At 49.8% G+C, this 27670-nt stretch overlaps 2 protein-coding genes across 5 annotated transcripts in view; one reads left to right on the top strand and one right to left on the bottom strand.

The window, feature by feature from the left end:
• Positions 1-2261, top strand: part of rhobtb3 (Rho related BTB domain containing 3) — a 205433-nt gene extending 203172 nt beyond the window's left edge. For all 4 annotated transcript variants that reach the window (XM_070884793.1, XM_070884785.1, XM_070884803.1 and 1 more), the window contains one exon: positions 625-2261. In XM_070884793.1, coding sequence (XP_070740894.1) covers positions 625-740 — 116 coding nt within the window. In that variant the 3' untranslated portion in view covers positions 741-2261. The remainder of the gene's footprint in view (positions 1-624) is intronic.
• Positions 586-27022, bottom strand: glrx (glutaredoxin (thioltransferase)). The gene is made up of 3 exons (XM_070884816.1): positions 26756-27022; positions 10037-10153; positions 586-773 (listed from the first exon to the last, which is right to left on the bottom strand). Exons 1-2 carry the CDS (start codon positions 26960-26962, stop codon positions 10043-10045), a joined length of 318 nt encoding a protein of 105 aa, XP_070740917.1. The 5' UTR covers positions 26963-27022; the 3' UTR covers positions 586-773; positions 10037-10042.
• Between the last annotated feature and the right edge of the window lie 648 nt (positions 27023-27670).

The following is a 27670-nucleotide window of genomic DNA, read 5'->3' as shown; positions in this document are numbered from 1 at the left end:
TTTTTCCAGGTTAGGTCTCTCTGTGCCTGGTACCAATGGGTGCAACGGCTCATCACTACCTCAGTTGCGTTATGGGGTCTCTTGTATGTATTAGCCCCAATTTACATGCATAATGAGGCTCCAGCCCAAAATGAGTGTGGGCCACCCTTATGAAGGCCTCAAACAAAATGACAGTGATCGGTCAGTGCGGTGGTTCAGCTGCTTTTATAGTTGCACTGAAGTGGAAAAAAGAAGCTCCTGTTTGACTAAGCAAAGTGATAATGCAATTTTTTTTTAAATCACAATTCCGTGCATAATTATTGCTTCCACTAAAGAAAGACTTTTTTCTAAAAAAACAGGAATTTTTAAAATGCTAAATGGCAAAGAACGAAGATAAGCTCTAGTAATTATTTGAAATGGTACTAACAGGTGTAACATCTTATTATAGGGTACTGCAAATCTTTCATTTACTTAATAAGATCATTCTTGTTGGAGAATTAGGCTGCACAGACTCAAGCTTTCAAATGGAGATTCCACTAGACCTGAGATGGTGTAGCAACACAGAAAAAACAAAGAGCTTATTAAAATAAGTTTACAGTAACAGCATTATTAATTTCAATCTTTTTATTACATTTATATGCACAGAGGAAGAGCAGACGTTCGTGGAAAATCACAGATGGCCCTCAAGTTCCTACTTGCAGGAGCTGACTGAATACAGACATCACATTCACTCCGGGAGATCTCGTTGTACTGTCATGTAACAGTCTGTCAACCAGTCCTTGCATACCTAGAGACTGAAAGATTGGACATTTAGAAAATCTTGTGCCATGTTAGAAAAAAGGGACAGAAGCAAGCTGCATTGCACAAGCTCAATGGACACAAGAAACTAGAGTGTGAACACCCTGAATTCATATTCACTACAATATTCTGGATGTTCTGTTGGCATGCAGTTCTCATGATAAGCCTAACCACATCTTGGATTAATTTCTGGAATACCTTGCCCTTCTAACATTAAGACAGACAGCTCTGCAGTCTTATTTCAGTGGTGAATTTATGGGTCGTGCCCATAAAATATTAAGAATGGTATGAATATATACCTTCTTGTCCATCTTGCTGAGCTTTTGTCAAGCAGATCTTAGAAATAAATAGTGATGCAAATCATAAGCATAGCCGATTTTGACTACTTCCACACTGGCCTGAACTTTAATCGCGAGACAGGCTGGGAATGGGAGGATTAGGAAGCAGTCGGGAAACCCAGGAGAATGGCCGGGCTTGATTTCCATTGCAAACCTGTTTCCTACCTGCAGCCAGCCGGAAAGGCATCTGGTGGGGGGGCGGTGGGGTGTTGGCAGAAACTTAAATCAGCCTCAGTTGAATTTGAAATGCAAGTTAAATCTCAGATACACTAGCCTCATTAGAAAATGTAAATGGGCGACCCACCCCCTGGGAGTGGGTTGGTTGCCCGCCCCCATAAAAACTGTAGTGGGCATATTGGAGGTGGGTTTTGGGTGGTCTTTTTTTTTTTTTAAAAACACTAACTTCCCACCCGTTTTTTGTGGGTTAAAATTTCCCCCCCCCACCATGATCTCCAAGTCAGATACTGTGATCAATGTGATAATTCACCCACATAAGTGATTGTACCATATGTTTCCCAAGAACTGGGCCAGGTACACTCAGCTCCCGTTGCCCCATATTGAAAATATCACCGTTGGTGGGTTTGCTTTTTTGACATGGTTAGAATCACAGTAAGGACAATATTGTTTAAATGCATAACACTCCTCAGATTCGCAATAATAAATATCTGCAATATTTTACAGAACTCTACCTGGGCTGGAGAGACTTCCTCTTTAGTTCATCTTGTATAAACTAATTAATAACTCAAGAATGCCCTCAAATCTACTCCATGTGGTATGAAGTTAGTTAGTATTACAGTGATAATGTAGAGTTTATATTATTACATTCTTTCTATGAGAGTGTGAAACCATTGTCGCGATAAAGCAAACCTAATTCTGCTGTTTATATTATATGAATAATTAACATTAGGCAATAAAATTAGAATATTGGAAATACACAGATTAGTCAGCATTTGTAAAGAGAAAACAAAACACAGGTTAATGATTCAGGCATGGACCCCTTTGTCAGACCACACAGGGGCGACACACAAAACATCAACCTACCACAGAGGGACAACACTCAAAATATTAGCCTATCTTCTTTCATTGAAATGGTGACAGACCTGATGTGTATTGCTAGCATTTTCAGCTTTTAATTAAAATTTCTGGAATTTGCAGTCTTTTAGTCTCTGTAGTTAGCTACGGGGTAGATGCGAGCATCCCTTCGGCCCAGGGTAGGTGTGAGCCGGTGCAGGGTCCCCTCGGCCCAGGGTAGGTGTGAGCCGGTGCAGTGTCCCCTCGGCCCAGGGTAGATGTGAGCCAGTGCAGTGTCCCCTCGGCCCAGGGTAGGTGTGAGCCAGTGCAGTGTCCCCTCGGCCCAGGGTAGGTGTGAGCCGGTGCAGGGTCCCCTCGGCCCAGGGTAGGTGTGAGCCGGTGCAGGGTCCCCTCGGCCCAGGGTAGGTGTGAGCCGGTGCAGGGTCCCCTCGGCCCAGGGTAGGTGTGAGCCGGTGCAGGGTCCCCTCGGCCCAGGGTAGGTGTGAGCCGGTGCAGGGTCCCCTCGGCCCAGGGTAGGTGTGAGCCGGTGCAGGGTCCCCTCGGCCCAGGGTAGGTGTGAGCCTGTGCAGGGTCCCCTCGGCCCAGGGTATGTGTGAGCCGGTGCAGGGTCCCCTCGGCCCAGGGTAGGTGTGAGCCTGTGCAGGGTCCCTTCGGCCCAGGGTAGGTGTGAGCTGGTGCAGGGTCCCCTCGGCCCAGGGTAGGTGTGAGCCGGTGCAGGGTCCCCTCGGCCCAGGGTAGGTGTGAGCCGGTGCAGGGTCCCCTCGGCCCAGGGTAGGTGTGAGCCGGTGATGTGTCCCCTCGGCCCAGGGTAGGTGTGAGCCGGTGCAGTGTCCCCTCGGCCCAGGGTAGATGTGAGCCAGTGCAGTGTCCCCTCGGCCCAGGGTAGGTGTGAGCCAGTGCAGTGTCCCCTCGGCCCAGGGTAGGTGTGAGCCGGTGCAGGGTCCCCTCGGCCCAGGGTAGGTGTGAGCCGGTGCAGGGTCCCCTCGGCCCAGGGTAGGTGTGAGCCGGTGCAGGGTCCCCTCGGCCCAGGGTAGGTGTGAGCCGGTGCAGGGTCCCCTCGGCCCAGGGTAGGTGTGAGCCGGTGCAGGGTCCCCTCGGCCCAGGGTAGGTGTGAGCCGGTGCAGGGTCCCCTCGGCCCAGGGTAGGTGTGAGCCTGTGCAGGGTCCCCTCGGCCCAGGGTATGTGTGAGCCGGTGCAGGGTCCCCTCGGCCCAGGGTAGGTGTGAGCCTGTGCAGGGTCCCTTCGGCCCAGGGTAGGTGTGAGCTGGTGCAGGGTCCCCTCGGCCCAGGGTAGGTGTGAGCCGGTGCAGGGTCCCCTCGGCCCAGGGTAGGTGTGAGCCGGTGCAGGGTCCCCTCGGCCCAGGGTAGGTGTGAGCCGGTGATGTGTCCCCTCGGCCCAGGGTAGGTGTGAGCCGGTGATGTGTCCCCTCGGCCCAGGGTAGGTGTGAGCCGGTGCAGTGTCCCCTCGGCCCAGGGTAGGTGTGAGCCGGTGCAGGGTCCCCTCGGCCCAGGGTAGGTGTGAGCCGGTGCAGGGTCCCCTCGGCCCAGGGTAGGTGTGAGCCGGTGATGTGTCCCCTCGGCCCAGGGTAGGTGTGAGCCGGTGATGTGTCCCCTCGGCCCAGGGTAGGTGTGAGCCGGTGCAGTGTCCCCTCGGCCCAGGGTAGGTGTGAGCCGGTGCAGGGTCCCCTCGGCCCAGGGTAGGTGTGAGCCGGTGCAGGGTCCCCTCGGCCCAGGGTAGGTGTGAGCCTGTGCAGGGTCCCCTCGGCCCAGGGTAGGTGTGAGCCGGTGCAGGGTCCCCTCGGCCCAGGGTAGGTGTGAGCCGGTGCAGGGTCCCCTCGGCCCAGGGTAGGTGTGAGCCGGTGCAGTGTCCCCTCGGCCCAGGGTAGGTGTGAGCCGGTGCAGGGTCCCCTCGGCCCAGGGTAGGTGTGAGCCGGTGCAGGGTCCCCTCGGCCCAGGGTAGGTGTGAGCCTGTGCAGGGTCCCCTCGGCCCAGGGTAGGTGTGAGCCGGTGCAGGGTCCCCTCGGCCCGGGGTAGGTGTGAGCCGGTGCAGGGTCCCCTCGGCCCAGGGTAGGTGTGAGCCGGTGCAGGGTCCCCTCGGCCCAGGGTAGGTGTGAGCCGGTGCAGGGTCCCCTCGGCCCAGGGTAGGTGTGAGCCGGTGATGTGTCCCTTCGGCCCAGGGTAGGTGTGAGCCGGTGCAGGGTCCCCTCGGCCCAGGGTAGGTGCGAGCCGGTGCAGAGTCCCTTCGGCCCAGGGTAGGTGTGAGCCGGTGATGTGTCCCTTCGGCCCAGGGTAGGTGTGAGCCGGTGATGTGTCCCTTCGGCCCAGGGTAGGTGTGAGCCGGTGCAGGGTCCCTTCGGCCCAGGGTAGGTGTGAGCCGGTGCAGGGTCCCCTCGGCCCAGGGTAGGTGCGAGCCGGTGCAGGGTCCCCTCGGCCCAGGGTAGGTGTGAGCCGGTGCAGGGTCCCCTCGGCCCAGGGTAGGTGTGAGCCGGTGCAGTGTCCCTTCGGCCCAGGGTAGGTGTGAGCTGGTGCAGGGTCCCCTCGGCCCAGGGTAGGTGTGAGCTGGTGCAGGGTCCCTTCGGCCCGGGACAGGTGCGACACAGCGCGGCCGGCACAGGAAAGAAAGGATTAGAGCCTTACATGGATTGGGGGAAGGCCTGCAGGAACTCCTCATGACTCAGGTTGCTCCTCCGGTCAATGGCGGTGATGTTACTGCAGACCCGGCAGTCCAAGGGCCGCCGGGAGGGGCTGGGGAAGTCGGGCCAAGTTTAAAAGTTTTAAACTCTTAAAATAACGTTGGAAGTGACCTTCCTAATGCCTGCCTCCCAACCAAGCCTCAGGCCATCTACCAACAATGGCGCTACTCGGCGCCGAGCTTGTGGCCAACACGTCGCCATAGGCAAGTATGCTTACACAGCTGTGCTTGGTCTCCAATTGTCTTGGACCCCCTTGCCATTGGACCAAGACCTTGCTCAGCTAAGCCGTGTGGTTGCCGGTGTGCAGCGGCCACCCCACGTTAAAAGAACTCACGCACAGGCTTCTTCCACTTCGGCAGTATGAAGTTCGGGATCTGGAACGTCAGAACCCTAATGGACAACAACAGCGACAGGTCGGAACGCTGCACAGCCATAGTTGCCTGGGAACTCAGACGCTTTGACATTGACATCACTGCCCAAAACGAGACCCGGCGGGCAGGGGAAGGCCAGTTGAAGGAACATGGTGGGGATTATACCTTCTTCTGGAAAGGGAAAGCAGAGGCAGAACGCCGCCTTCATGGAGTCGGCTTTGCCGTCAAGAATGAGCTGGTCGACCGCCTCAAGACGCCCCCTGTGGGATTAACAAACGCCTCATGACTCTTCATCTCACCCTATCCTGGAACCAATGCACCACAGTCATCAGTGCGTACGCCCCTACACTCGATGCAATGGATGAGGCTAAAAAGGGTTTTTATTCCAAACTCGAGACATCCTTGTCCCGCGTCCCCATGGGTGACAAACTGATCCTCCTGGGTGACGTTAATGCCAGAGTCGGCAAAGACACAGCCCGCTGGTGAGGCGTGATTGGTAGAGAGGGGGTAGGGAAAGCCAACTCCAGTGGTACCCTACTCCTGACAAAATGTCTAGAACATGAACTCCTCATCACCAACACCCTGTTCCGCCAGAGGGACAAATACAAGGCATCGTGGCAACACCCTCGCTCCAAACACTGGCATCTGCTTGACTATGTCATCGTCCGAGCCAGGGATCACAAGGATGTGCGCATCACCCGTGCCATGACAGGAGCTGATGACTGCTGGACGGACCACCGTCTAATCCGATCCATCATCAACATTAACATAGCCCCAAAACAGAGGGGACAGTAGAAGCAGTGCCGCAAAAATGTTAATGCCGGGGCACTTAAAGACCCAGCTAAGAGAGCCTTATACAGCTAGCGCTTCTCAGCCAATCTGGCGTGCCTTGATGACCCTGATGCCCACGCACTTAGTCTGCCCTCCAGGTCTCCATACCAGTGCCTGTGAAGAGACACTTGGTCACTCAACCAGAAAACATCAGGACTGGTTTGATGAAAATGATCAGGAGATCGAAGAACTAGTAGATCGCAAGCGCAAAGCATTTCTGAGCCTCAAGCAGCAACCCAACATTACAGACGGCTTAAGGCTCAGGTCCAACAAAAAACCCGGAACCTAAAGAACAGGTGGCGGATAGAGAAAGCACAGGAGATACAACAACTGGTCGATAGCCATGGTTTGCGAGGATTCTTCATTGCGGTCAAGACCACCTACGGTCCAAACTCCCAAGGCCCCACCCCACTCCTGGTCAAGAACATGGAAACACTCAAGGACACAGAGGCTGTCAGGGCCCGATGGAAGGAACACTTTGAAGATCTCCTCAATCGAGACTCTCCCTTTGATTTGAATGCTCTCGACTCCAACCCCCAGCATGTGATCCGCCACCACCTCAGTGAAACCCTAACGCTGCACGAGGTAGGCAAAGCCTTAAAAGAGCTCAAGAATAACAAGGCTACGGGTGCGGATGGAATCCCTGCTGAGGCGCTAAAGTATGGCGGAGAGGTTCTGTTGGCGCAGGTACATGACCTCATCTCATCTGGAGGGAGGAGAGCATGCCGGGAGATCTCAGAGATGCAGTAATTGTGACCATTTTTTAAAAAGGGAACAAGTCCGACTGCGGCCATCTACAGGAGAATCTCCCTGCTGTCAGCCACTGGGAAGGTTGTCGCTAGAGTTCTCCTCAACCGTCTTCTCCTCCCGGAATCACAGTGCGGATTTCGTCCCCTACGGGACACAACGGACATGATCTTTGCAGCACGACAGCTGCAGGAAAAATGCAGGGAGCTGCGCCAGCCCTTATACATGGCCTTCTTCGATCTTACAAAGGCCTTTGACACGGTCAACCGCAAGGGTCTATGGAGCGTCCTACTCAGTTTTGGATGCCCCCAAAAGTTTGTCAACATCCTTCGCCTGCTTCACGACGACATGCAGGCCATGATCCTTGCCAATGGATCCATTACAGACCCAATTCACGTTTGGACCGGGGTTAAACAGGGCTGCGTCATCGCTCCAACCCTCTTCTCAATCTTCCTTGCCGCCATGCTCCACCTCTCAATCAACAAGCTCTCCGCTGGAGTGGAACTAAACTACAGAACCGGTGGGAAGCTGTTTAACCTACGCCACCTCCAGGCCAGGTCCACGATCACCCCAACATCTGTCGTTGAGCTGAAGTAGGCGGACGATGCCTGCGACTGCACACATTCTGAGGCTGAACTCCAGGATATAGTCAATATATTTACTGAGGTGTACGAAAGCATGGGCCTTAGGCTTAACATCCGTAAGACAAAGGTCCTCCACCAGCCTGTACTCGTCGCACTGCACTGCCCTCCCAGTCATCAAGATTCACGGCGCGGCCCTCGACAACGTGGACCACTTCCCATACCTCGGGAGCCTCTTATCAACAAAGGCAGACATTGATGGAGATTCAACATCGCCTCCAGTGCGCCAGTGCAGCCTTTGGCCGCCTAAGGAAAAGAGTGTTCGAAGACCGGGCCCTCATATCTACCACCAAGCTCATGGCCTACAGGGCTGTAGTAATACCTGCCCTCCTGTATGGATCAGAGGCATGAACGATGTACAGAAGACAGTTCGAGCTGCTGGAGATATATCACCAACGATGTCCCCGCAAGATCCTCCGGATCCTCTGGGAGGACAGGCGCACCAACATCAGTGTCCTCGACCAGGCTAACATCACCAGTACTGAAGCATTGACCACACTCAATCAGCTTCGCTGGGCAGGCCACATAGTACGCATGCCAGATACGAGACTCCATAAGCAAATGCTTTATGTGGAGCTCCGTCACTTTAAACGAGCCAAAGGTGGGCAGCGGAAGCATTACAAGGACACCCTCAAAGCCGCCCTGGTAAAGTGCGACATCACCACTGACACCTGGCCGAAGACCGCCTGAGGTGGAGAAAGTGCATCCGGGAGGGCGTTGAGTTCTTAAGAGTCTCAACGCAAAGAGCGTGAAGAGGTCAAGCACAGACAGCGGCAAGAGCGTGCGGCAAACCAGTTCCACCAACCCCTTCCCTCGACGAACGTCTGTCCCACCTGTGACAGGGTCTGTGGCTCTCGTGTTGGACTGTTCAGCCATCAGAGAAATCCGAGGGACTGCCTATGATGATTAGTTAGCTAACAAAGAGAGAGGCGGGGGGAGGGGGGGGGAGGAGGGAGAGAGAGGCGGGGTGGGTGAAGTGAGAAGGGGAGCGGGGAAGAGACGGGGGGGGTGGGTGAAGGAGAGAGGCGGGGGGAGGGTGGGGGAAGAGAGAGATGGGGAGGGGGGGTGGGGGAAGGAGAGATGGGAAGGAGGAGAGGCGGGGGGGGGGGGCGGGGAAGAGTCAGGAACTTGGGCTGGGATGAGGGAGCTCAATTCTCTCTGGGGTCTGAAGTCAGAATAGCTTGAATTGCACTGCGAAGTCACTCAGAACTTGGGATGGGTGGTTCCAATTACACATTGCAGCGAAACTTCTGGCCATGGCTTATCCTCCAAGGGGATCAATCAACAATCAAATTATATGATCATGGAGAGCCAGAGCATTTTCTAGTGCAAGTAACTGCATCCATAACATGCAACAGAGGCCACCTGGAGGTTGCAGACCGCTGCTACACTGCATACCATCATCATAGGCAGTCCCTCGAACGAGGGTGACTTGCTTCCATGAGTTCACAGGTGTTTCGATGAAGGACCCGATGATCCAGTCCTGAACTCCAATTGAGAGGGTGGAAGATGCCTGTGTGTGAATTTTTTTTTTTAAATGTGTGGTGACCGATACACACCAGCCACCACACGGGCTTGACGGAGCTAGGTCTTGGTCCAGTGGCAAGGATTAAGCAAGACGATTGGAGACCTGCTCTGCTGCACGGACCTAGCGCGCACACATATCGCAGTGTGGGCTGCCCCGTGCTGCCCCTGGGCCCTCAGCTCTTTTGGGCCCAGTACCCCCATCTGTCGCACCTCCGCCACGATCTCTCACCGCTCCTCCACCACATTCACCGCATCTCGCCACAAACACTCACCGCTCATCCGCCCGCTCCTCTGTACCTGGGCCCTGCCGATGTTCCTGCCCGCGCTCCAAAACGGCGACCAGGGTTTTGATGACGTCACCCAGTCGCCCATCTCAAAATCAGCACACTCTTGGAGCAGCTCGCGCTGGAAGTTGAAGTGGTACGCCACTCCAGCTCTTCTATAGCCCGACCTGTGGTACACATGGGTACCAACAACATAGGCAGGACAATGAAAGAGGTTCTGCTGAGGGATTATGAGCAGCTAGGGGCCAAATTAAAAAGCAGAACCACAAAGGTAATAATCTCTGGATTACTACATGAGCCACGAGCAAATGTGCACAGGGTAAATATGATCAGAAAGTTAAACATGTGGCTCAAAGATTGGTGTGGGAGGAATGGGTTTTGGTTCGTGGGACGCTGGCACCAATACTGGGGTAAGTGGGAGCTGTTCTGCTGTAACGGACTCCACTTAGACCGTGCTGGGACTAAGGTTCCGGTGAATCAAGTAACTGTAGAGAGGGCTTTAAACTAATTAGTGGGGGGTGGGTGGGGAGGGGGGGAAAGGAGGATTCAGGTGAGTGAAAATTAAAAAAGTCAAAGAATAAGGAGAAGACAATAGGGCAGGGTAGCACTGGGGGAAATGAAAACTAGAACGCGATAGGAAGGGACAGAATGTATAAACATAAGAGTGAATCAGAAAGTGCGGTCAAAGCAGGAAAAAATGGTAAAAAAAAACTTAAAAGCTCTTTATCTGAATGCACACAGCATTCATAACAAAAGATACACAACACAATTCACCGACGGTGTCAGGTAACTTTACCTGGGATTATATGGCACCAATGGCGCTCAGCTTGTCTTTCAGCATTCCGCTCTTATCCAGCTGCTCAACATCGGAACCACCTCCTACACATTCAGTCCCAATGAACACACGAGGCACCTACAATAGAATCAGTACTATTACTTTTAATCAGAAAGGACAACTCACAATTTATACTATTAATACTGTTCCTGAACTCTCTTTAGCACCATCAATAAGCAAGCCATCTTTTTCAGATTGGTACAATTTCTATTATTGCCAAAGAATTAGAGACTGAAATGAGTGAACTAGGTCCAGATAATATCCAGCCAAGAGTGATTAAAGATATTTTATAGATTAATGGATATTCCCCTTAGATTGAAAGGTAGCTCATGTAGTTCCTATTTTCAAAGAAGGGAACAAATCAGAGCCAGGAACCTACAGGCCCATTACCTGGAAATCCATCATTCGGAAGATGTTTGAAGGGACCCCAAGAGATGTCTTTCACAGCGAAGAGGCCATTAGAAATACTCAACATGGCTTCCAGGAAAAAAAGCTCGTGTCCTATTAAGTTGATTTGAATTTTTTTTGAAAAAGTTACTGGGTTAGTGGATGAGAGCAATGAAAGCCTTTCATAAGGTGCCTCACACTAGGTTACTTCACAAGATAGAATCTTGTTAAGTAACATACAATCTTGTTGCATCAGTGGGAATGTGATATGCTGAATATGGAATTGGCTCCAATCCCACAGCCAAAAACGTTGCAGTTAACAGGTGTGAACCAGCCTGGAACGTGTTGCCAGTTGGCGTGGTGTGCACTGACTCTGTGCATACCTTCAAGAGGGAGCTGAACCAGTTCTTGACGAAGAGATCGCATCATATAGAAGGTAGGTGGATTACTGGTTTTGATCACCTGAGGGAAGTCAGAGAGGAATTTATTGTATTTTTGCCCTCATTGGTCCTGGGTTTTTCATCTCTCCCAGAACAGTACATGACTGAGGGGGAGGGGGCAGGAGGAGTTGCAAGTGTCTAGTGATGATGCTGCAGTTGGCATGAGTGTGCAACTAGCTGATATTTTCCTGCCCATCATTTTCGTATGTTCAACATGTATTTACATAGCGCCTTTAAAGTAGTAAAATGTTTGGGGCCTAATCAACAGAAGGCACAGCCACCAATGGTTGAGCGATTAAAATCAGGGAAGCTGAAGCGGGCAGAATTAGAGGAGCGCAGATATTTCGCCGGGGGGGGGCGGGGGGGGTTGTGGGGCTGGAGGAGATGTTAGCTGTCTATTGGATCTCAGCCATGCCAAATCTATCACATGCACTTCCAGGTCACTGGACAGCAATCAGATTGGCAACCTTGCCCAATTTTCTCTTCCCAGGTGCAGAGATCAGTTCTACTGCCTTCCATCGGACATTAGCTAACTTAGTGTATATTGGTGATCTCCTCAGCTTCAGTTGGTACCACAGTTGATGCTCCCCACCCCAAAATAGTGGCTTGAATGCACAATCTAGGCTGACACACCAGTATTATCCTACATTAACAGTACTTCAAAAGTACTTAATTGGGTATAAAGGAAGGATAGAATAAAAGGAAAAGGAGGTGGGGTAGCATTGCTGGTTAAAGAGGAGATTAATGCAATAATTAGGAAGGACATTAGCTTGGATGATGTGGAATCTATATGGGTAGATTCCACATCATCCAAGCTCTGGAATTCCGTCCCTAAACGTCTCCGCCTCTCTATCTGTCTCTCCTCCTTTGCAACGCTCCTTAAAACCTACCACTTTGAGCATGCTTGTGATCATCTGCCCTAATTTCTCATTATGTGGCTCGGTGTCAAGTTTAGTTTAATAACGCTCCTGTCAAGCATAACACCAAAGGGCAAAAAGCGTTAGTGGGAGTTGTGTACAGACCTCCAAACAGTAGTAGTGATGTTGGGCAGGGCATCAAACAGGAAATTAGGGGTGCATGCAATAAAGGTGCAGCAGTTATCATGGGTGACTTTAATATGCATATAGATTGGGCTAACCAAACTGGAAGAAATACGGTGGAGGAGGATTTCCTGGATTGCATAAGGGATGGTTTTCTAGACCAATATGTCGAGGAACCAACTAGGGGGGAGGCCATCTTAGACTGGGTGTTGTGTAATGAGAGGGGATTAATTAGCAATCTCGTTGTGCGAGGCCCCTTGGGAAAGAGTGACTATAATATGGTGGAATTAGGATGGAGAATGAAACAGTTAATTCAGAGACCATGGTCCAGAACTTAAAGAAGGGTAACTCCTTTACCACAGAAAGTTGTTAAGGCCAATTCACTAAATATATTCAAAAAGGAGTTAGATGTAGTCCTTACTACTGGGGGGGATCAAGGGGTATGGTGAGAAAGCAGGAATGGGGTACTGAAGTTGCATGTTCAGCCATGAACTCATTGAATGGCAGTGCAGGCTCGAATGGCCTACTCCTGCACCTATTTTCCATGTTTCTATGTTTCGAAGTGCTTTGGGACATCCTGAAAGGTACTAAATGCAAGTCTTTCTTCATCATCATAGGCAGTCCCTCGAAATCGAGGAAGACTTGCTTTCACTCTAGAAGTGAGTTCTCAGGTGATTGTACTGTCTATTGCGCGAATTACAGTCTCTGTCACTTGTGGGGCAGACAGAGGTTGAAGGAAAGGGTGGGTGGGGAGTCTGGTTTGCTGCACACTCCTTCTGCTGTCTGCGCTTGATTTCTGCAAGCTCTCGGCGACGAGACTCGAGGTGCTCAAGCCCTCCCAGATGCTCTCCTCCACTTTGGGCGGTCTTGGACCAGGGATTCCCAGGTGCCGGTGGGGATGTTGCACTTTATCAAGGAGGCTTTGAGGGTGTCCTTGAAATGTTTCCTCTACCCGCCTGGGGCTCGCTTACTGCGTAGCAGTTCCGAGTGGAGTGCTTGCTTAGGGAGTCTCGTGTCGGGCATGCGGACGATGTAGCCCACCCAACAGAGCTGGTCGAGTGTGGTCAGTGCTTCGATGCTGGGGAGAACACTGACGTTGGTGTGTCTATCCTCCCAGTGGATTTGCAGGATCTTGTGGAGGCAGCGCTGGTGGTACTTCTCTTACTAAGCAGAGGACAGACCCAGCCCAGGAGCAGGAGAGAGAGATGTGGTGGCGATTCCAGCCCGTGTCCTGCCCTGTACTGCAGTCTCACAACTTGGGCCTCCTGGCTGGACCTCCTGTGGCCACTGTGAAACATTCTGCTTGGGGCCGGCATCGAACCAGCCGAAGGGACTCAATTTTTTAAACTTTTAATTAACTTTTAAACTTCTTAAACAATTCCGGAAAACTTTAAAATTTTTAATCAACGTGGAGAACTTTTTTTTTCTTTTTTCTAACTTTTAAACAACTTGATTTACATTTTAGACTTATCAACTTTTATCTATTTATTAAATCTTCAAATCAACCGGTGTAACTTTTTGTTCAAATAATTCGGAACTACTTTTAAACTCAAACTTTTAAAACAACTTGGAAACCTTTGGGGAAATTTTTAACCTTGGAAGAAACTCTCCAAAACATCCTTCGGAACCCTAGCAGACAGCTGACCTCCCTAATGCCTGCCCCCCAAGTAAGCCTCGGGCCACCTACCATCAATAGCACTACTCAGCGCCGAGCTTGCGGCCAACACCTCACCGTAGGCAATTAGGCTCATACAGCAGTGTCTGGTCTCCAGTCATCTTGGACTTCTTTGCTCAGCTAAGCCCGTGTGGTTGCCTGTGTGCAGTGGCCACCCCATATTAAAAGAACTCATGCACAGGCATCTTCCACTTCGCTAATATGAAGTTTGGGACCTGGAACGTCAGGGCCCTCATGGACAATTCCAATAGCAACAGGCCGGAACGCTGCACCGCCATAGATGCCCGGGAACTTAGATGTTTTGACATCGACATCACCGCCCTAAGCGAGACCCGGCAGGCAGGGGAAGGCCAGCTCAAGGAACATGGTGGAGGTTACACCTTTTTCTGGAAAGGAAAACCAGAGGAAGAACGTAGTCTTCATGGAGTCAGCTTCGCCACCAAAAATGAACTGGTCGACCGCCTCAAAGATTCCCCCTGCAGGGTTAACAAACGCCTCATGACTCTTCGCCTTACCCTATCCCGGAACCAATGTACCACAGTCATCAGTGCGTATGCCCCAACACTCGATGCAACAGATGAGGCTAAAGAGGGTTTTTATTCCAACCTCAAGACATCCCTGTCCCGCATCCCCACGGGTGACAAATTGATCCTCCTAGATGTCTTTAATGCCAGGGTCGGCAAAGACACAGTCCTCTGGGGAGGAGTGATTGGCAGAGAGGGGGTAGGGAAAGCCAACTCCAGCGGTACCCTACTCCTGACAAAATGTCTACAACACGAACTCCTCACCACCAACACCCTGTTCTGCCAGAGGGACAAATACAAGGCATCGTGGCAACACCCTCGCTCCAAACACTGGCACCTGCTCGACTATGTCATCGTCCGAGCCAGGGATCGAAAGGATGTGCGCATCGCCCACGCCATGACAGGAGCTGACGACTGCTGGACAGACCACCACCTAATCCGATCCATCATCGATATAAACATAGCCCCAAAGCAGAGGGGACAGCAGAAGCAGTGCCGCAAAAAAAAAGTTAATGCCGGAGCACTTAAAGACCCAGCTAAGAGAGCCCTATACAGCCAGTGCCTCACAGCTAACCTGCCATGCCCTGATGACCCTGAGATGCTGAATGCCCACAGCACTTAGTCTGCCCTCCAGGCCTCCATAACCAGTGCCTGTGAAGAGACACTTGGTCACTCAACCAGAAAACACCAGGACTAGTTTGATGAAAATGATCAGGAGATTCAAGAACTAATAGATCGTAAGCGCAGAGCATTTATGAAGCCTCAAGCAATAACCCAACTCGGGAGCTGCAAAGTAACGTTACAGACGGCCCAAGGCTGAGGTCCAAACAAACCCGGGACCTAAAGAACAAGTGGTGGATGGAGAAAGCACAGGAGATACAACAACTGGCTGACAGCCACGATATGCGAGGATTCTTCATTGCAGTCAAGGCCACCTACCGTCCAAACTCCCAAGGCCCCACCCCACTCCTGGCCAAGAACATGGAAACACTCATCAAGGACACCGAGGCTGTCAGGGCCCGCTGGAAGGAGCACTTTGAAGATCTCCTCAATCAAGGCTCTGCCTTTGACTCGAGTGTTCTCAACTCCATCCCACAGCATGCGACCCGCCACCACCTCAGTAAAACCCCAACGCTGCAAAGCCTTAAAACAGCTCAAGAATAACAAGGCTACGGGAGCGGATGGAATCCCTGCTGAGGCGCTAAAGTATGGCGGAGGGGCGCGGATACATGACCTCATCTCTCTAATTTGGAGGAAGGAGAACATGCCGGGAGATCTCAGAGATGCAGTGATCGTGATCATCTTTAAAAAGGGGGACAAGTCCGACTGCGGCAACTACAGGGGAATCTCCCGGTTATCAGCCACTGGGAAAGTTGTCGCTAGAGTTCTCCTCAACCGTCTTCTCCCTGTGGCTGAGGAGCTCCTCCCGGAATCACAGTGAGGATTTCGTCCCTTACGGGCACAGCGGACATGATCTTTGCAGCGCGGCAGCTGCAGGAAAAATGCAGGGAGCAGCGCCAGCCCTTATACATGGCCTTTTTCGATCTTACAAAGGCCTTTGACACTGTCAACCGTGAGTGCTTTTGGAGCGTACTCCTCAGTTTTGGATGCCCCCAAAAGTTTGTCAACATCCTTCGCCTGCTCCACGACGACATGCAGGCCATGATCCTTACCAACGGATTCATTACAGTCCCAATCCACATCCGGACTGGGGTCAAACAGGGCTGCGTCATCGCTCCAACCCTCTTCTCAATCTTCCTTGCTGCCATGTTCCACTTCACCGTCAACAAGCTCCCCGCTGGAGTGGAACTAAACTGCAGAACCAGTGGGAAGCTGTTTAACCTACGCGGCCTCCAGGCCAGGTCCAAGATCACACCAACCTCTGTCGTTGAGCTGCAGTAAGCGGATGGCGCCTGCGTCTGTGCACATTCTGAGGCTGAACTCTAGTCGATGTATTCACCGAGGAAAATGAAAGCATGGGCCTTAGGCTCAACATCCGTAAGACAAAGGTCCTCCACCAGCCTGTCCTCGCCGCACAGCACTGCCCCCCCAGTCATCAAGATTCATGGCGCGGCCCTCGACAACGTGGACCAGTTCCCATACCTCGGGAGCCTCTTATCAACAAAGGCAGACACTGATGGAGTTTCAACATCGCCTCCAGTGTGCCAGTGCAGCCTTTGGCCGCCTGAGGAAAAGAGTGTTCGAAGACCAGGCCCTCAAATCTACAACCAAGCTCATGGTCTACAGGGCTGTAGTAATACCTGCCCTCCTGTATGGATCAGAGGCATGAACAATGTACAGAAGACTGTTCAAGTTGCTGGAGATATATCACCAACGATGTCTCCGCAAGATCCTGCAAATCCCCTGGGAGGACAGGCGCACCAACATCAGTGTCCTCACCCAGGCTAACATCCCCAGCATTGAAGCATTGACCACACTCGATCAGCTTCGCTGGGCAGGCCACATAGTTCGCATGCCAGTCACGAGACTCCCCCTAAGCAATTGCTCTATGCAGAGCTCCTTTACAGCAAACGAGCCAAAGGTGGGCAGCTGAAACGTTACAAGTACACCCTCAAAGCCTCCCTGGTAAAGTGCGACATCACCACTGACACCTGGGAGACCCTAGCCGAAGACCGCCCTAGGTGGAGAAAGTGCATCCGGGAGGGCGTTGAGCTCTTCGAATCTCAAAGCTGCGAGTGTGAAGAGGTCAGGCGCAGGCAGCGGAAGTAGCGTGCGACAAATCAGTCCCACCCATCCCTTCCGACGAATGTCTGTCCCACCTGTGACAGAGTCTGTGGCCCTCGTATTGGACTGTTCAGCCACCAAAGAACTCACTTTAGGAGTGGAAGCAAGTCTTCATCATAGTCATCCTCGATTCTGAGGGACTGCCTAAGCAACTGCTGCATTGCTGAAGGTGCTGTCCTGTGGATGAAACAACAGGCCAGATTTTGCTGAACAAAATTAACAGCATCTGAATGATGCACACTTAATGTGCAAAATTGGCCAGCAACTCGTAGCAAGGAAGATATATCCCATGAAATGCAAAACGCCACAAGTTGCTGGCTGGTTAGCTTTGCGAAAATGGCATTGCATGCTTAACCTCCATGATTTTCATGAAGCTGCTGCTTTTGCACATTAGTTGACCATTAAACTCGCCACAAAAATGTAAGTTTAGTAATTAACAGCACAAGTAGGCTTAGAACGTTACAATTGTAATTGACTGGCAATCAACCTCTTGCCCAGAAAGTGGACAGTAAGTGTGGAGTCTCATTCCTTCAGGTTTGTCAACATTTAAAAAAACTTTTCCTTTGTCTTTTTTTCCCCCTCTCTCAATCCAATCTTTCTTTCCCCCTCTACTCCTGTACCCGATTTGACACTCAAATTTACCCTCCTTAGTCCTTCCTGTTTATTTCTCATTGGTGAAGGAGATACTCTGTTTCTCCCATTGATCACCATGGTCCCAGATGCCCTATTGCCCTCGTACTTCCAACAAATTTGTTGGCAATTAAAAAAAAAACCAAACAAGTCTAACCAACAGCAAACTCTAGCCCATTGGCTTTCAACCAAGTTGGAGGTGGGGCAATAATTTGAGGATAGAAAGATCCAGAATCACTCTATATAGATCCTGTCGCACAGAAACTGGAGCTTAAATGACTTTAGGCATTTAGCCAGCAACAAAGTAAAGTTGCCAGATTTACCAAGGCGAATGACCAGGAAGAACAAGCTTTTAAAAAAATAAAAATTCCTGTCCAGTTGGTTTCATTCGGGTTAATTCACAGTACCCACGTTTGCTTTAACTTTTAGACCAGTTTGTGCCAATTTTGGAGCCATCATATAGGATATGTAGCACAGAAACAGGCCATTCAGCCCAACCAGTCTTTGCTAGCGATTATGCTCCACCTGAGCCTCCTCCAGTCCTTCCTCGTCTAAATCTATCAGCATAACCTTCTATTCCCATCTCTCTCATGTGCTTGTCCAGCCATCCCTTAAATCCATCTATACTATTCGCTTCAATCACTCCCTGTGGTAGCGAGTTCCACATTCTCACCACTCTCTGGGTAAAGAAGTTTCTTCTGAATTCCTGATTTGATTTCTGGTGACTCTTTTATATTGATGGCCTTCCAATTTTGCTTTTCCCCACTAGTGGTAACACTCTGTCTACTCTATCAAAACCTTTCATAATCTTAAAGACCTCTATTAGGTCACCCTTCTCTTTTCAAGAGAAAAAAAAAGAGACCCAGCCTTGCCTTGTTCCATCCTTTCCTTTGGACTTTAATCAACATATAGATTGGGCTAACCAAACTGGTAGCAAAGCGGTGGAGGAGGATTTCCTGGAGTGTATTAGGGATGGCTTTCTAGACCAATATGTCGAGGAACCAACTAGAGGGCTGGCCATCCTAGACTGGGTGTTGTGTAATGAGAGAAGACTAATTAGCAATCTTGTTGTGCGAGGCCCCCAAGGGAAGAGTGACCATAATATGGTAGAATTCTTTATTAAGATGGAGAGTGACAGTGTTAATTCAGAGACTAGGGTCCTGAACTTAAGGAAAGGTAACTTCGATGGTATGAGACATGAATTGGCTAGGATAGACAGGCAAATTATACTTCAAGGGTTGACAGTGGACATTGACAGTGACAATGGCAGACATTTATAGATTACACGTGTAGTGTATGGAGAAAGAGTCAGACTGAACACTGTGAGCGCAAAGTAAAGTGTGACCATAGTCTTTTATTGCAGGTCTCCAGAGTGCCTCTCCAACTTGTGAAGCCTTCTTAAATACCTGTGCTCCCAAGGGATTATGAGATCCCTTGGGACTCCAGGGAATGAGCCCTCTGGTGGCTGTAGAGTATATACAAGTCCAGATACATAACAACATTCCCCCCTAAAGTCAATAGTGTAACTATTTACAATGTGAGTCGATCTGGGGCCCATCTTGCCCTGGTTGATCGTCTCGGTGTGAAGTCTGGTGTTGTTGAGTCATTTGTTGGGCCCTTGCTGGGCTGCTGTGCAGCTAGCCTTGTTGGGCTGCCTGGTGTATTGGGCCCTGCAGGGCTGCTGTGGATGATGGGTTCTGCTTCGTGGTCAACCGTGGTGCTGGTTGCCACTGGTGTGTATGTTGGGGGATCAAAAAAGGTAGGGTCCAAAGTGGGTTGCTCAGGATAGTCCGTAAATCTGAGTTTGATTTGGTCCAAATGTTTCCGGTGAATGAGTCCATTTGAAAGTTTGACCCGAAACACCCTGCTCCCCTCTTTGGCCACGACAGTGCCGGGAAGCCACTTGGGATCTTGCCCATAATTTAATACAAATACAGGATCATTCACGTGACACATTTGCGCTATCTTGGTATGCACTTTGTTGAAGCCACCTGCTCTCTACCTGTTCATGTAGATCAGGGTGAACTAACGAGAGCCTTGTCTTAAGTGCTCTTTTCATGAGCAGTTCAGCAGGTGGGATCCCAGTGAGTGGAGTCTCGTGTGGTAGCTAAGCAGGACTCGGGATAGGCATCTGCAGTGAGCCTTCAGTTACCCTCTTCAAGCCTTGCTTGATGGTTTGCACTGCTCTCTCTGCCTGACCATTGGACGCTGATTTAAACGGGGCAGATGTGACATGTTTGATCCCATTACGGGTCATAAATTCTTTGAACTCAGCACTGGTAAAACATGGCCCGTTGTCGCTCACCAGGACATCGGGTAAGCCTTGTGTGGCAAACATGGCCCGTAGTCTTTCAGTGGTGGCAGCGGACATGCTAGCCGACATTATCTCACATTCAATCCATTTGGAGTATGCGTCTACAACTACAAGGAACATTTTACCCGAGAATGGGCCTGCATAGTCGACGTGTACCCTAGACCACAGTTTGGAGGGCCAAGACCATAAACCTAGTGGCGCCTCCCTGGGTACATTGCTTAATTGCGAGCATGTATTACATCTGTGAATGCAGGACTCTAAGTCCGCATCGATGCCGGGCCACCACACATGGGATCTGGATATCGCTTTCATCATTACGATGCCTGGGTGGGTACTGTGGAGGTCATTGATAAAGGTGTCTCTGCCCTTCTTGGGGACCACTACTCGATTTCCCCACAGAAGGCAGTCTGCCTGTATAGACATTTCATCTTTGCACCGTTGGAACGGCTTTATCTCTTCCTACATTTCCACTGGGACACTGGACCAGCTCCCGTGAAGCATACAGCTTTTGACTCGAGATAATAAGGGATCCTGGCTTGTCCAGGTTTTGATCTGCTGGGCAGTGACGGGTGATTGCTCACTCTCAAATGCTTCCATAACCATGGCGAAATCTGCGGGCTGCGCCATTTCCACCCCCGTGGTGGGCAATGGCAGACTACTGAGAGCATCGGCGCAGTTTTCGGTGCCTGGCCTGTGGCGGATGGCGTCGTTGTATGCGGACAACGTGAGCGCCAATCTCTGGATGTGGGCCAATGCGTTGGTATTTATCCCTTTGCTTTCGGAAAAGAGGGATATAAGTGGCTTATGGTCAGTTTCCAATTCGAATTTTAGCCCAAACAGGTATTGATGCATTTTCTTTACCCCATAGACACACGCTAACGCTTCTTTTTCAATTATGCTGTAGGCTCTCAGCCTTAGACAGACTCCTGGATGCATAAGCAACCGGTTGCAGTTTCCAGAAATCATTAGCTTGTTGCAATACACACCCGACGCCATATGACAACGCATCACATGCTAGTACCAAACGCTTACATGGATCATACAACACAAGCAATTTGTTTGAGCATAACAATTTTCTCGCTTTTACAAAAGCATTTTCTTGGCTTTTGCCCCCAACCCATTCGCCCCCTTTTCGTAGTAAGACATGTAGTGGTTCTAGCAGGGTGCTGAGACCTGGTAAGAAGTTACCAAAGTAGTTCAAGAGTCCCAGGAACGACCGCAGCTCCGTCACGTTCTGTGGCTTCGGTGCATTCTCGATTGCCTCCGTCTTCGCGTTGGTGGGCTTGATGCCATCCGCCTCAATCCTCCTTCCCAAGAACTCCACTTCAGGTGCCAGGAAAACGCACTTCGAGCGTTTTAACCTGAGCCCCACGCGGTTGAGCCGACTAAGAACCTCCTCCAGGTTCTGCAGATGTTCGACTGTGTTCCGACCTGTGACCAAGATGTCGTTCTGGAAGACCACGGTGTGCGGGACCGACTTCAGTAAACTTTCCATGTTTCTCTGGAATATCGCTGCCGTTGATTGGATTCCAAACGGGCATCTGTTATAAACAAAAAGACCTTTGTGCATGTTGATGCAGGTGAGGGCCTTCGATGATTCCTCCTGTTCCTGCTTCATGTAGGCCGAGGTCAGATCCAGCTTCGTGAATGTCTTTCCTCCTGCCAGCGCTGCAAAGAGGTCGTCGGCTTTGGAAGTGGGTATTGGTCCTGCAGGGAGAAACGATTGATAGTTAATTTGTAATCGCCACAGATTCTGACGGTGCCGTCTCTCTTGAGGACTGGGAGAATAGGATTGGCCCACTCGCTGAACTTGATCGGTGAAATGATGCCCTCTCTTTGTAGTCGGTCGAGCTCGATTTCTACCCTCTCATCATGTACGGTACTGCTCTTGCCTTATGATGGATTGGTCACGCCCCCGGAATTAGGTAGATCTGCACTTTTGCTCTTTGGAATTTCCCGATGCCTGGTTCGAACAGCGAAGGAAATTTGTTTAAGACCTGGGCACACGAAGTGTCGCCAGCAGGCAATAGCGCTCGGATGTCGTCCCAGTTCCAGCGTATCTTTCTCAGCCAGCTCCTGCCGAGCAGCGTGGGACCATCACCCGGTACCACTCAGAGTGGTAGCTTGTGCACCGCTCCATCATAGGTTACAGGAATAAGTTCTTTTGTGTAAATTTTGTGCGAATTGGAGTTAAGACTGGCCTTGAGGCCTTGTTGCAGCACAACCTTTCGAAAGTCTTTTTGCCCATGATGGACTGGCTCGTGCCCGTGTCCAGCTCCATTGACACCGGGAGTCCATTTAGTTCAACTTTCAGCATTATCGGGGGACAATTCATGGTGAATGTATGCACCCCATGTACCTCTGCCTCCTCTATCAGAGGTTCTGTTTTGTCGTGAACCTTCGTGGATCTGTCTTCCTCTGCAACGTGGTGGTTTACAGGTTTAGCAGGCCTAGCAGCTCACCTGCACAGTCGTTGGAGGTGTCCTATTGTTCCACAGCCCTTGCAAATGTATCCTTTGAATCGGCATGAATGGAAACGATGATCACCCCCGCAGCGCCAACAAGGTGTTAATGGCCTTGCATTAATCACCCTTGATGGTGGACTCCGAGACATCTGCGGACATGTAGCTGCAGGTATGTGTGACCTGTCCTGTACGTTACGATTTGAAAACAACAGCACTTTGTTCACAGTACTTGTAGCAGCATTTGTGTGCTGAGAGATTTGCTTAGCATTGTCACTGGTGGCAATGAACACCTGGGCTATCGCTATGGCCTTACTCAAGGTTGGGGTCTCTACAGTCAAAAGTTTGCCAAGTATGGTTTTGTGGCCAATGCCAAGTACGAAAAAGTCTCTGAGCATGTGCTCCAAATTTGCAATGTCCTGCAAGGCGTCTTAGCTCGGCGACATAACTCGCCACTTCCTGGCCTTCAGATCTTTTGTAGGTGTAGAACCGGTATCTCGCCATCAGAACGCTTTCCTTCGGGTTCAAATGCTTTCGGACCAGTGTGCACAAATCGTCGTATGATTTCTCTGTGGGTTTCACTGGAGTGAGCAGATTCTTCATGAGGCCATACGTTGGTGCCCCACAGACGGTGAGGAGGATCGCTCTACGTTTGGCAGCGCTCTCTTCCCCATCTAGCTCGTTGGCCACGAAGTATTGGTCGAGTCGCTCCACAAAAGATTCCCAATCATCTCCCTCTGAGAATTTCTCGAGGACGCCCAATGTTCTCTGCATCTTTGGGTTCGCTATCTGCATCTCGTCGCCAGTTGTAGTGTATGGAGAAAGAGTCAGACTGAACACTGATCTCAAAGTAAAGTGTGACCTTAGTCTTTTATTGCAGCTCTCCAGAGTGCCTCTCCAACCTGTGAAGCACTCTTAAATACTCGTGCTCCCAAGGAATTATGAGATCCCTTGGGATTCCGGGGAATGAGCCCTCTGATGACTGTACAGAGTATATACAAAAGTCCAGATACATAACAACATGGATGAACTTCAACAATTGGACATCCCTGTCTGGAGTAAAAATAAAAAGGGGAAGGTGGCTCAACCGTGGCTAACAAGGGAAATTAGGGATAGTGTTAAATCCAAGGAAGAGGCATATAAATTGGCGAGAAAAAGCAGCAAACCTGAGGACTGGGAGAAATTTAAAATTCAGCAGAGGAGGACAAAGGGTCTAATTAGGAGGGGGAAAATAAACTATGAGAGAAAGCCTGCAGGGAACATAAAAACTGACTGCAAAAGCTTCTATAGATATGTGAAAAGAAAAAGATTAGTGAAGACAAACGTAGGTCCTTTGCAGACAGAATCAGATGAATTTATAACGGAAAACAAAGAAATGGCAGACCAATTGAACAAATACTTTGGATCTGTCTTCACTAATGAACACACAAATAACCTTCCGGAAATACTAGGGGTTCGAGGGTCAAGTGAAAAGATGGAACTGAAGGAAATCCTTATTAGTCAGGAAATTGTGTTAGGGAAATTGATGGGATTGAAAGTCGATAAATCCCCGGGGGCCTGATAGTCTGCATCCCAGAGTACTTAAGGAAGTGGCCCTAGAAATAGTGGATGCACTGGTGATCATTTTCCAACAGTCTATCGACTCTGGATCAGTTCCTATGGACTGGAGGGTAGCTAATGTAACACCACTTTTTAAAAAAGGAGGGAGAGAAAACGGGTAATTATAGACCGGTTAGCCTGCGGTGGTGGGGAAAATGTTGGAATCAATTATTAAAGATGAAATAGCAGCACATTTGGAAAGCAGTGACAGGATCGGTCCAAGTCAGCATGAATTTATGAAGGAGAAATCATGCTTGACAAATCTTCTAGAATTTTTTGAGGATGTAACTAGTACAGTGGACAAGTGAGAACCAGTGGATATGGTGTATTTCGACTTTCAAAAGGCTTTCAACAAGGTCCCACACAAGAGATTAGTGTGCAAAATTAAAGCACATGATATTGGGGGTAATGTATTGACGTGGATAGAGAACTGGTTGGCAGACAGGAAGCAAAGGATAGGAATAAACGGGTCCTTTTCAAAATGGCAGGCAGTAACTAGTGGGGTACTGCAAGGTTCAGTGCTGGGACCCCAGCTATTTACAATATACATTAATGATTTGGACGAAGGAATTGAATGTAAAATCTCCAAATTTGTAGATGACACTAAGCTGGGTGCCAGTGTGAGCTGTGAGGAGGATGCTAAGAGGCTTCAGGGTGACTTGGACAGGTTAGGTGAGTGGGCAAATGCATGGCTGATGCAGTATAATGTGGATAAATGTGAGGTTATCCACTTTGGTGGCAAAAACAGGAAGGCAGAATATTATCTGAATGGTGACAGATTGGGAAAAGGGGAGGTGCAACGAGACCTGGGTGTCATGGTACATCAGTCATTGAAGTTTGGCATGCAGGTACAGCAGGTGGCAAATGGCATGCTGGCCTTCATAGCTAGAGGATTTGAGTATAGGAGCAGGGAGTTCTTAATGCAGTTGTGCATGGCCTTAGTGAGGCCTCAACTGGAATATTGTGCTCAGTTTTGGTCCCCTAATCTGAGGAAGGATGTTCTTGCTATTGAGGGAGTACAGCGAAAGTTCACCAGATTGATTCCTGGGATGGTAGGACTGACATATGAGGAGAGACTGGATCAACTGGGCTTGTATCCACTAGAGTTTAGAAGAATGAGAGGGGATCGCATAGAAACATAAAATTCTGACGGGATTGGACAGGTTAGAGGCAGGAAGAATGTTCCCGTTGCTGGGGAGTTCCAGAACCAGGGGTCACAGTCTAAGAATAAGGGGTAAGCCATTTTGGACCGAGATGAGGAGAAACTTCTTCACTCAGAGTGGTTAACCTGTGGAATTCTCTACTGCAGAAAGTTGTTGAGGCCAGTTCGTTAGATTCAAATGATTCAAAAGGGAGTTCGATATGGCCCTTACGGTCAAAAGGATCAAGGGGTATGGAGAGAAAGCAGGAAAGGGGTACTGAGGTGAATGATCAGCCATGATCTTATTGAATGGCGGTGCAGGCTCGAAGGGCCGAATGGCCTGCTCCTGCACCTAATTTCTATGTTTCCCGTTAGGCATCGCCTTGCATTTCTGCTGGTATCATCCATTTAAATCTTCCCTGCACCCTCGCCACTGCCTCATTATCCTTTTTATAATATGGCAACCACAATTGTACACAATACTCCAAAGTGTGGTCTAACCAAGGTTTGATACAGGTTTAGCTTCGCTTCTCTACTTTTCAATTCCACCCCTCTAGAAATAACTCCTCGTGTTTGGTTTGCTTTTTTATGGCCTTATTAATGTGTCACTTCTTTTAGTGATTTGTACTCAGAGATCCCTTTGCTCTTCTACCCCTTTTAGATTCTTATTTCCAAGTAATGTGACCTCCTTATTGTTCTTACCAAAATGTACTACCTCACACTTATCTGTGGTGAAATTAATTTGCAAATTATATGTCCATTCTGCAAGTTTGCCAGCATGTCATCTGCCAGCAGCTATGGACTGTCATCAGAGACACAAATATGCAGTCATAATATATACCTGATTTGTTTAAAGCACAGTATGCAGCTCATTTACACACAGAAATCAAATATAACGTGCTGCTCTGGTTTTTAGGGCTCCTGCGTTCACCAGGGCGACACTTCCTTGTTTTGCGGGGGGATTAGCGGAGCCTCAAACTAGTCACTTACCGTGTGCCGTCACTGGGTCACGTGCTGTAAGTGAATGCTTTATATAGATTTGGGGGGCGGGGGGAGAAGAGGTGAACCCCCGCCCACCAATGTATCTTGATATGGATGTGTGAACGCTCGGGGTTCACTGTGCTGAAGGAGCCGGAAGGAGGGCAACCAGTGCTACAGTCTGTCACAGCGCCAGGCCAGCGGGAGCTCGGAAATCCCGCACACTCTGAGCAAGAGCTCGGCACGGCCCTCAGCCCCACACTAACTTGTTGCTTTCCTTTGTGAAGAACTCTGCCCTCCCCCACGGCACCAGGCAGCAGCAGCTCGGCTCGCCAGCAAGGCCTTTCGGCCCATTCACATCGGCATGACTCAACTTCACTCGCCTGTCCCCATCTCCCAGCCAAGCGCCTGGGGACGCGGGTTTTAAATGCACATTTGTATTTACAAGATGTTGCATAAAACCCACCCGCTGACAATGAAGCTGCGGAGGGTTGTAGCGGGGACCGAGATTTCCCCGGTCAGTGACAACCGATAGTTCCCCACCAACTTCCCCCGCTCCCTTCAAATGTAAATTCACGACTTGCAGTTTTAAGTGATTATATTGCATACGAAATACACTGGCGGCCTATACAGCATTTTACAGTTCCGTTTAAATACAGAAAAATCGATTAGAAACGTAACTTCCAAGATTCACACCAGCAAAGAAATTGCCCCTTAGATCGGGTCCCAAGAGAAATAAACTCACCGTCCTGGCCCCGGTTTTTTTTTGCAAGTAATCTTGAATAGCTTTCATTTCGGAATGGCCGGCAATGTCGTGGATCTGTAGGCTGTCTTGTTTGAACGTGTATTTTGTCAGCACATTCTGCGCTAATACACAGTAAGGACAGGACGCTTTTATGAAAAGCACCACTTTATCCTCTTGGACTTTGCTGTCTACATATTGCTGTGCCATTCTCGGTCTCTTCGTTTGTCACCCAACCACCTCAATGACTCAACACAAGCTACTCTCCGAACAACTGGGAGGAGTTTTAAGTTAACTGCGTATTTTGAAATCATCTGGCACAGTCGGGCTTTACAGTGCAAGCGGGAAAGGGAAATATTTTTTAATTTAAAAGTTGGTTACATTGTTTTTCTTGTAGAAGATTGTCGTATAATCAACATCCCTTTTATAAAAAAATCATGTGGTGAAATTGTGCAATGATACTTGTACTCCAATGGAAAAGAAAATCAGGTTTTTCAGATTTCCAGCATATGCAGTATTTTGTTTTTTATTTCTCTATTAACATCTCTGTTGTGTCCAGACCTTCAGATACATAGAAACGTAGAAAATAGGTGCAGGAGTAGGCCATCCGACCCTTCGAGCCTGCACTACCATTCAATAAGATCATGGCTGATCATTCCTTCAGTACCCAGTTCCTGCTTTCTCTCCATATTCCTTGCCATATCTAACTCCCTCTTGAATATATCCAATGAACTGGCATCAACAACTCTCTGCAGTAGGGGATTCCATCGGTTAACAACTCTCTGAATTAAGAAGTTCCTCCTCATCTCAGTCCGAAATGGCTTACCCCTTATCCTATGTCCCCTGGTTCTGGACTTCCCCAACATCGGGAACATTCTTCCTGCATCTAACCTGTCCAGTCCCGTCAGAATTTTATAT

The sequence above is a fragment of the Pristiophorus japonicus genome, chromosome 1 (assembly GCF_044704955.1).
Source record: "Pristiophorus japonicus isolate sPriJap1 chromosome 1, sPriJap1.hap1, whole genome shotgun sequence".
In the NCBI taxonomy this organism is placed as follows: Eukaryota; Metazoa; Chordata; class Chondrichthyes; family Pristiophoridae; genus Pristiophorus; species Pristiophorus japonicus.
The sequence above is the reverse complement of the archived record's forward strand: the minus strand, read 5'-3'. Positions and strand labels throughout refer to the sequence as shown.

Coding starts and splice junctions, on each gene's coding strand:
- glrx (XM_070884816.1), bottom strand. CDS start 26,962: ATGGCACAGCAATATGTAGACAGCAAAGTCCAAGAGGATAAAGTGGTG. Junction 10,154..26,755: donor AAAAAACCGGGGCCAGGACG/GTGAGTTTATTT, acceptor ATTCTATTGTAG/GTGCCTCGTGTGTTCATTGG.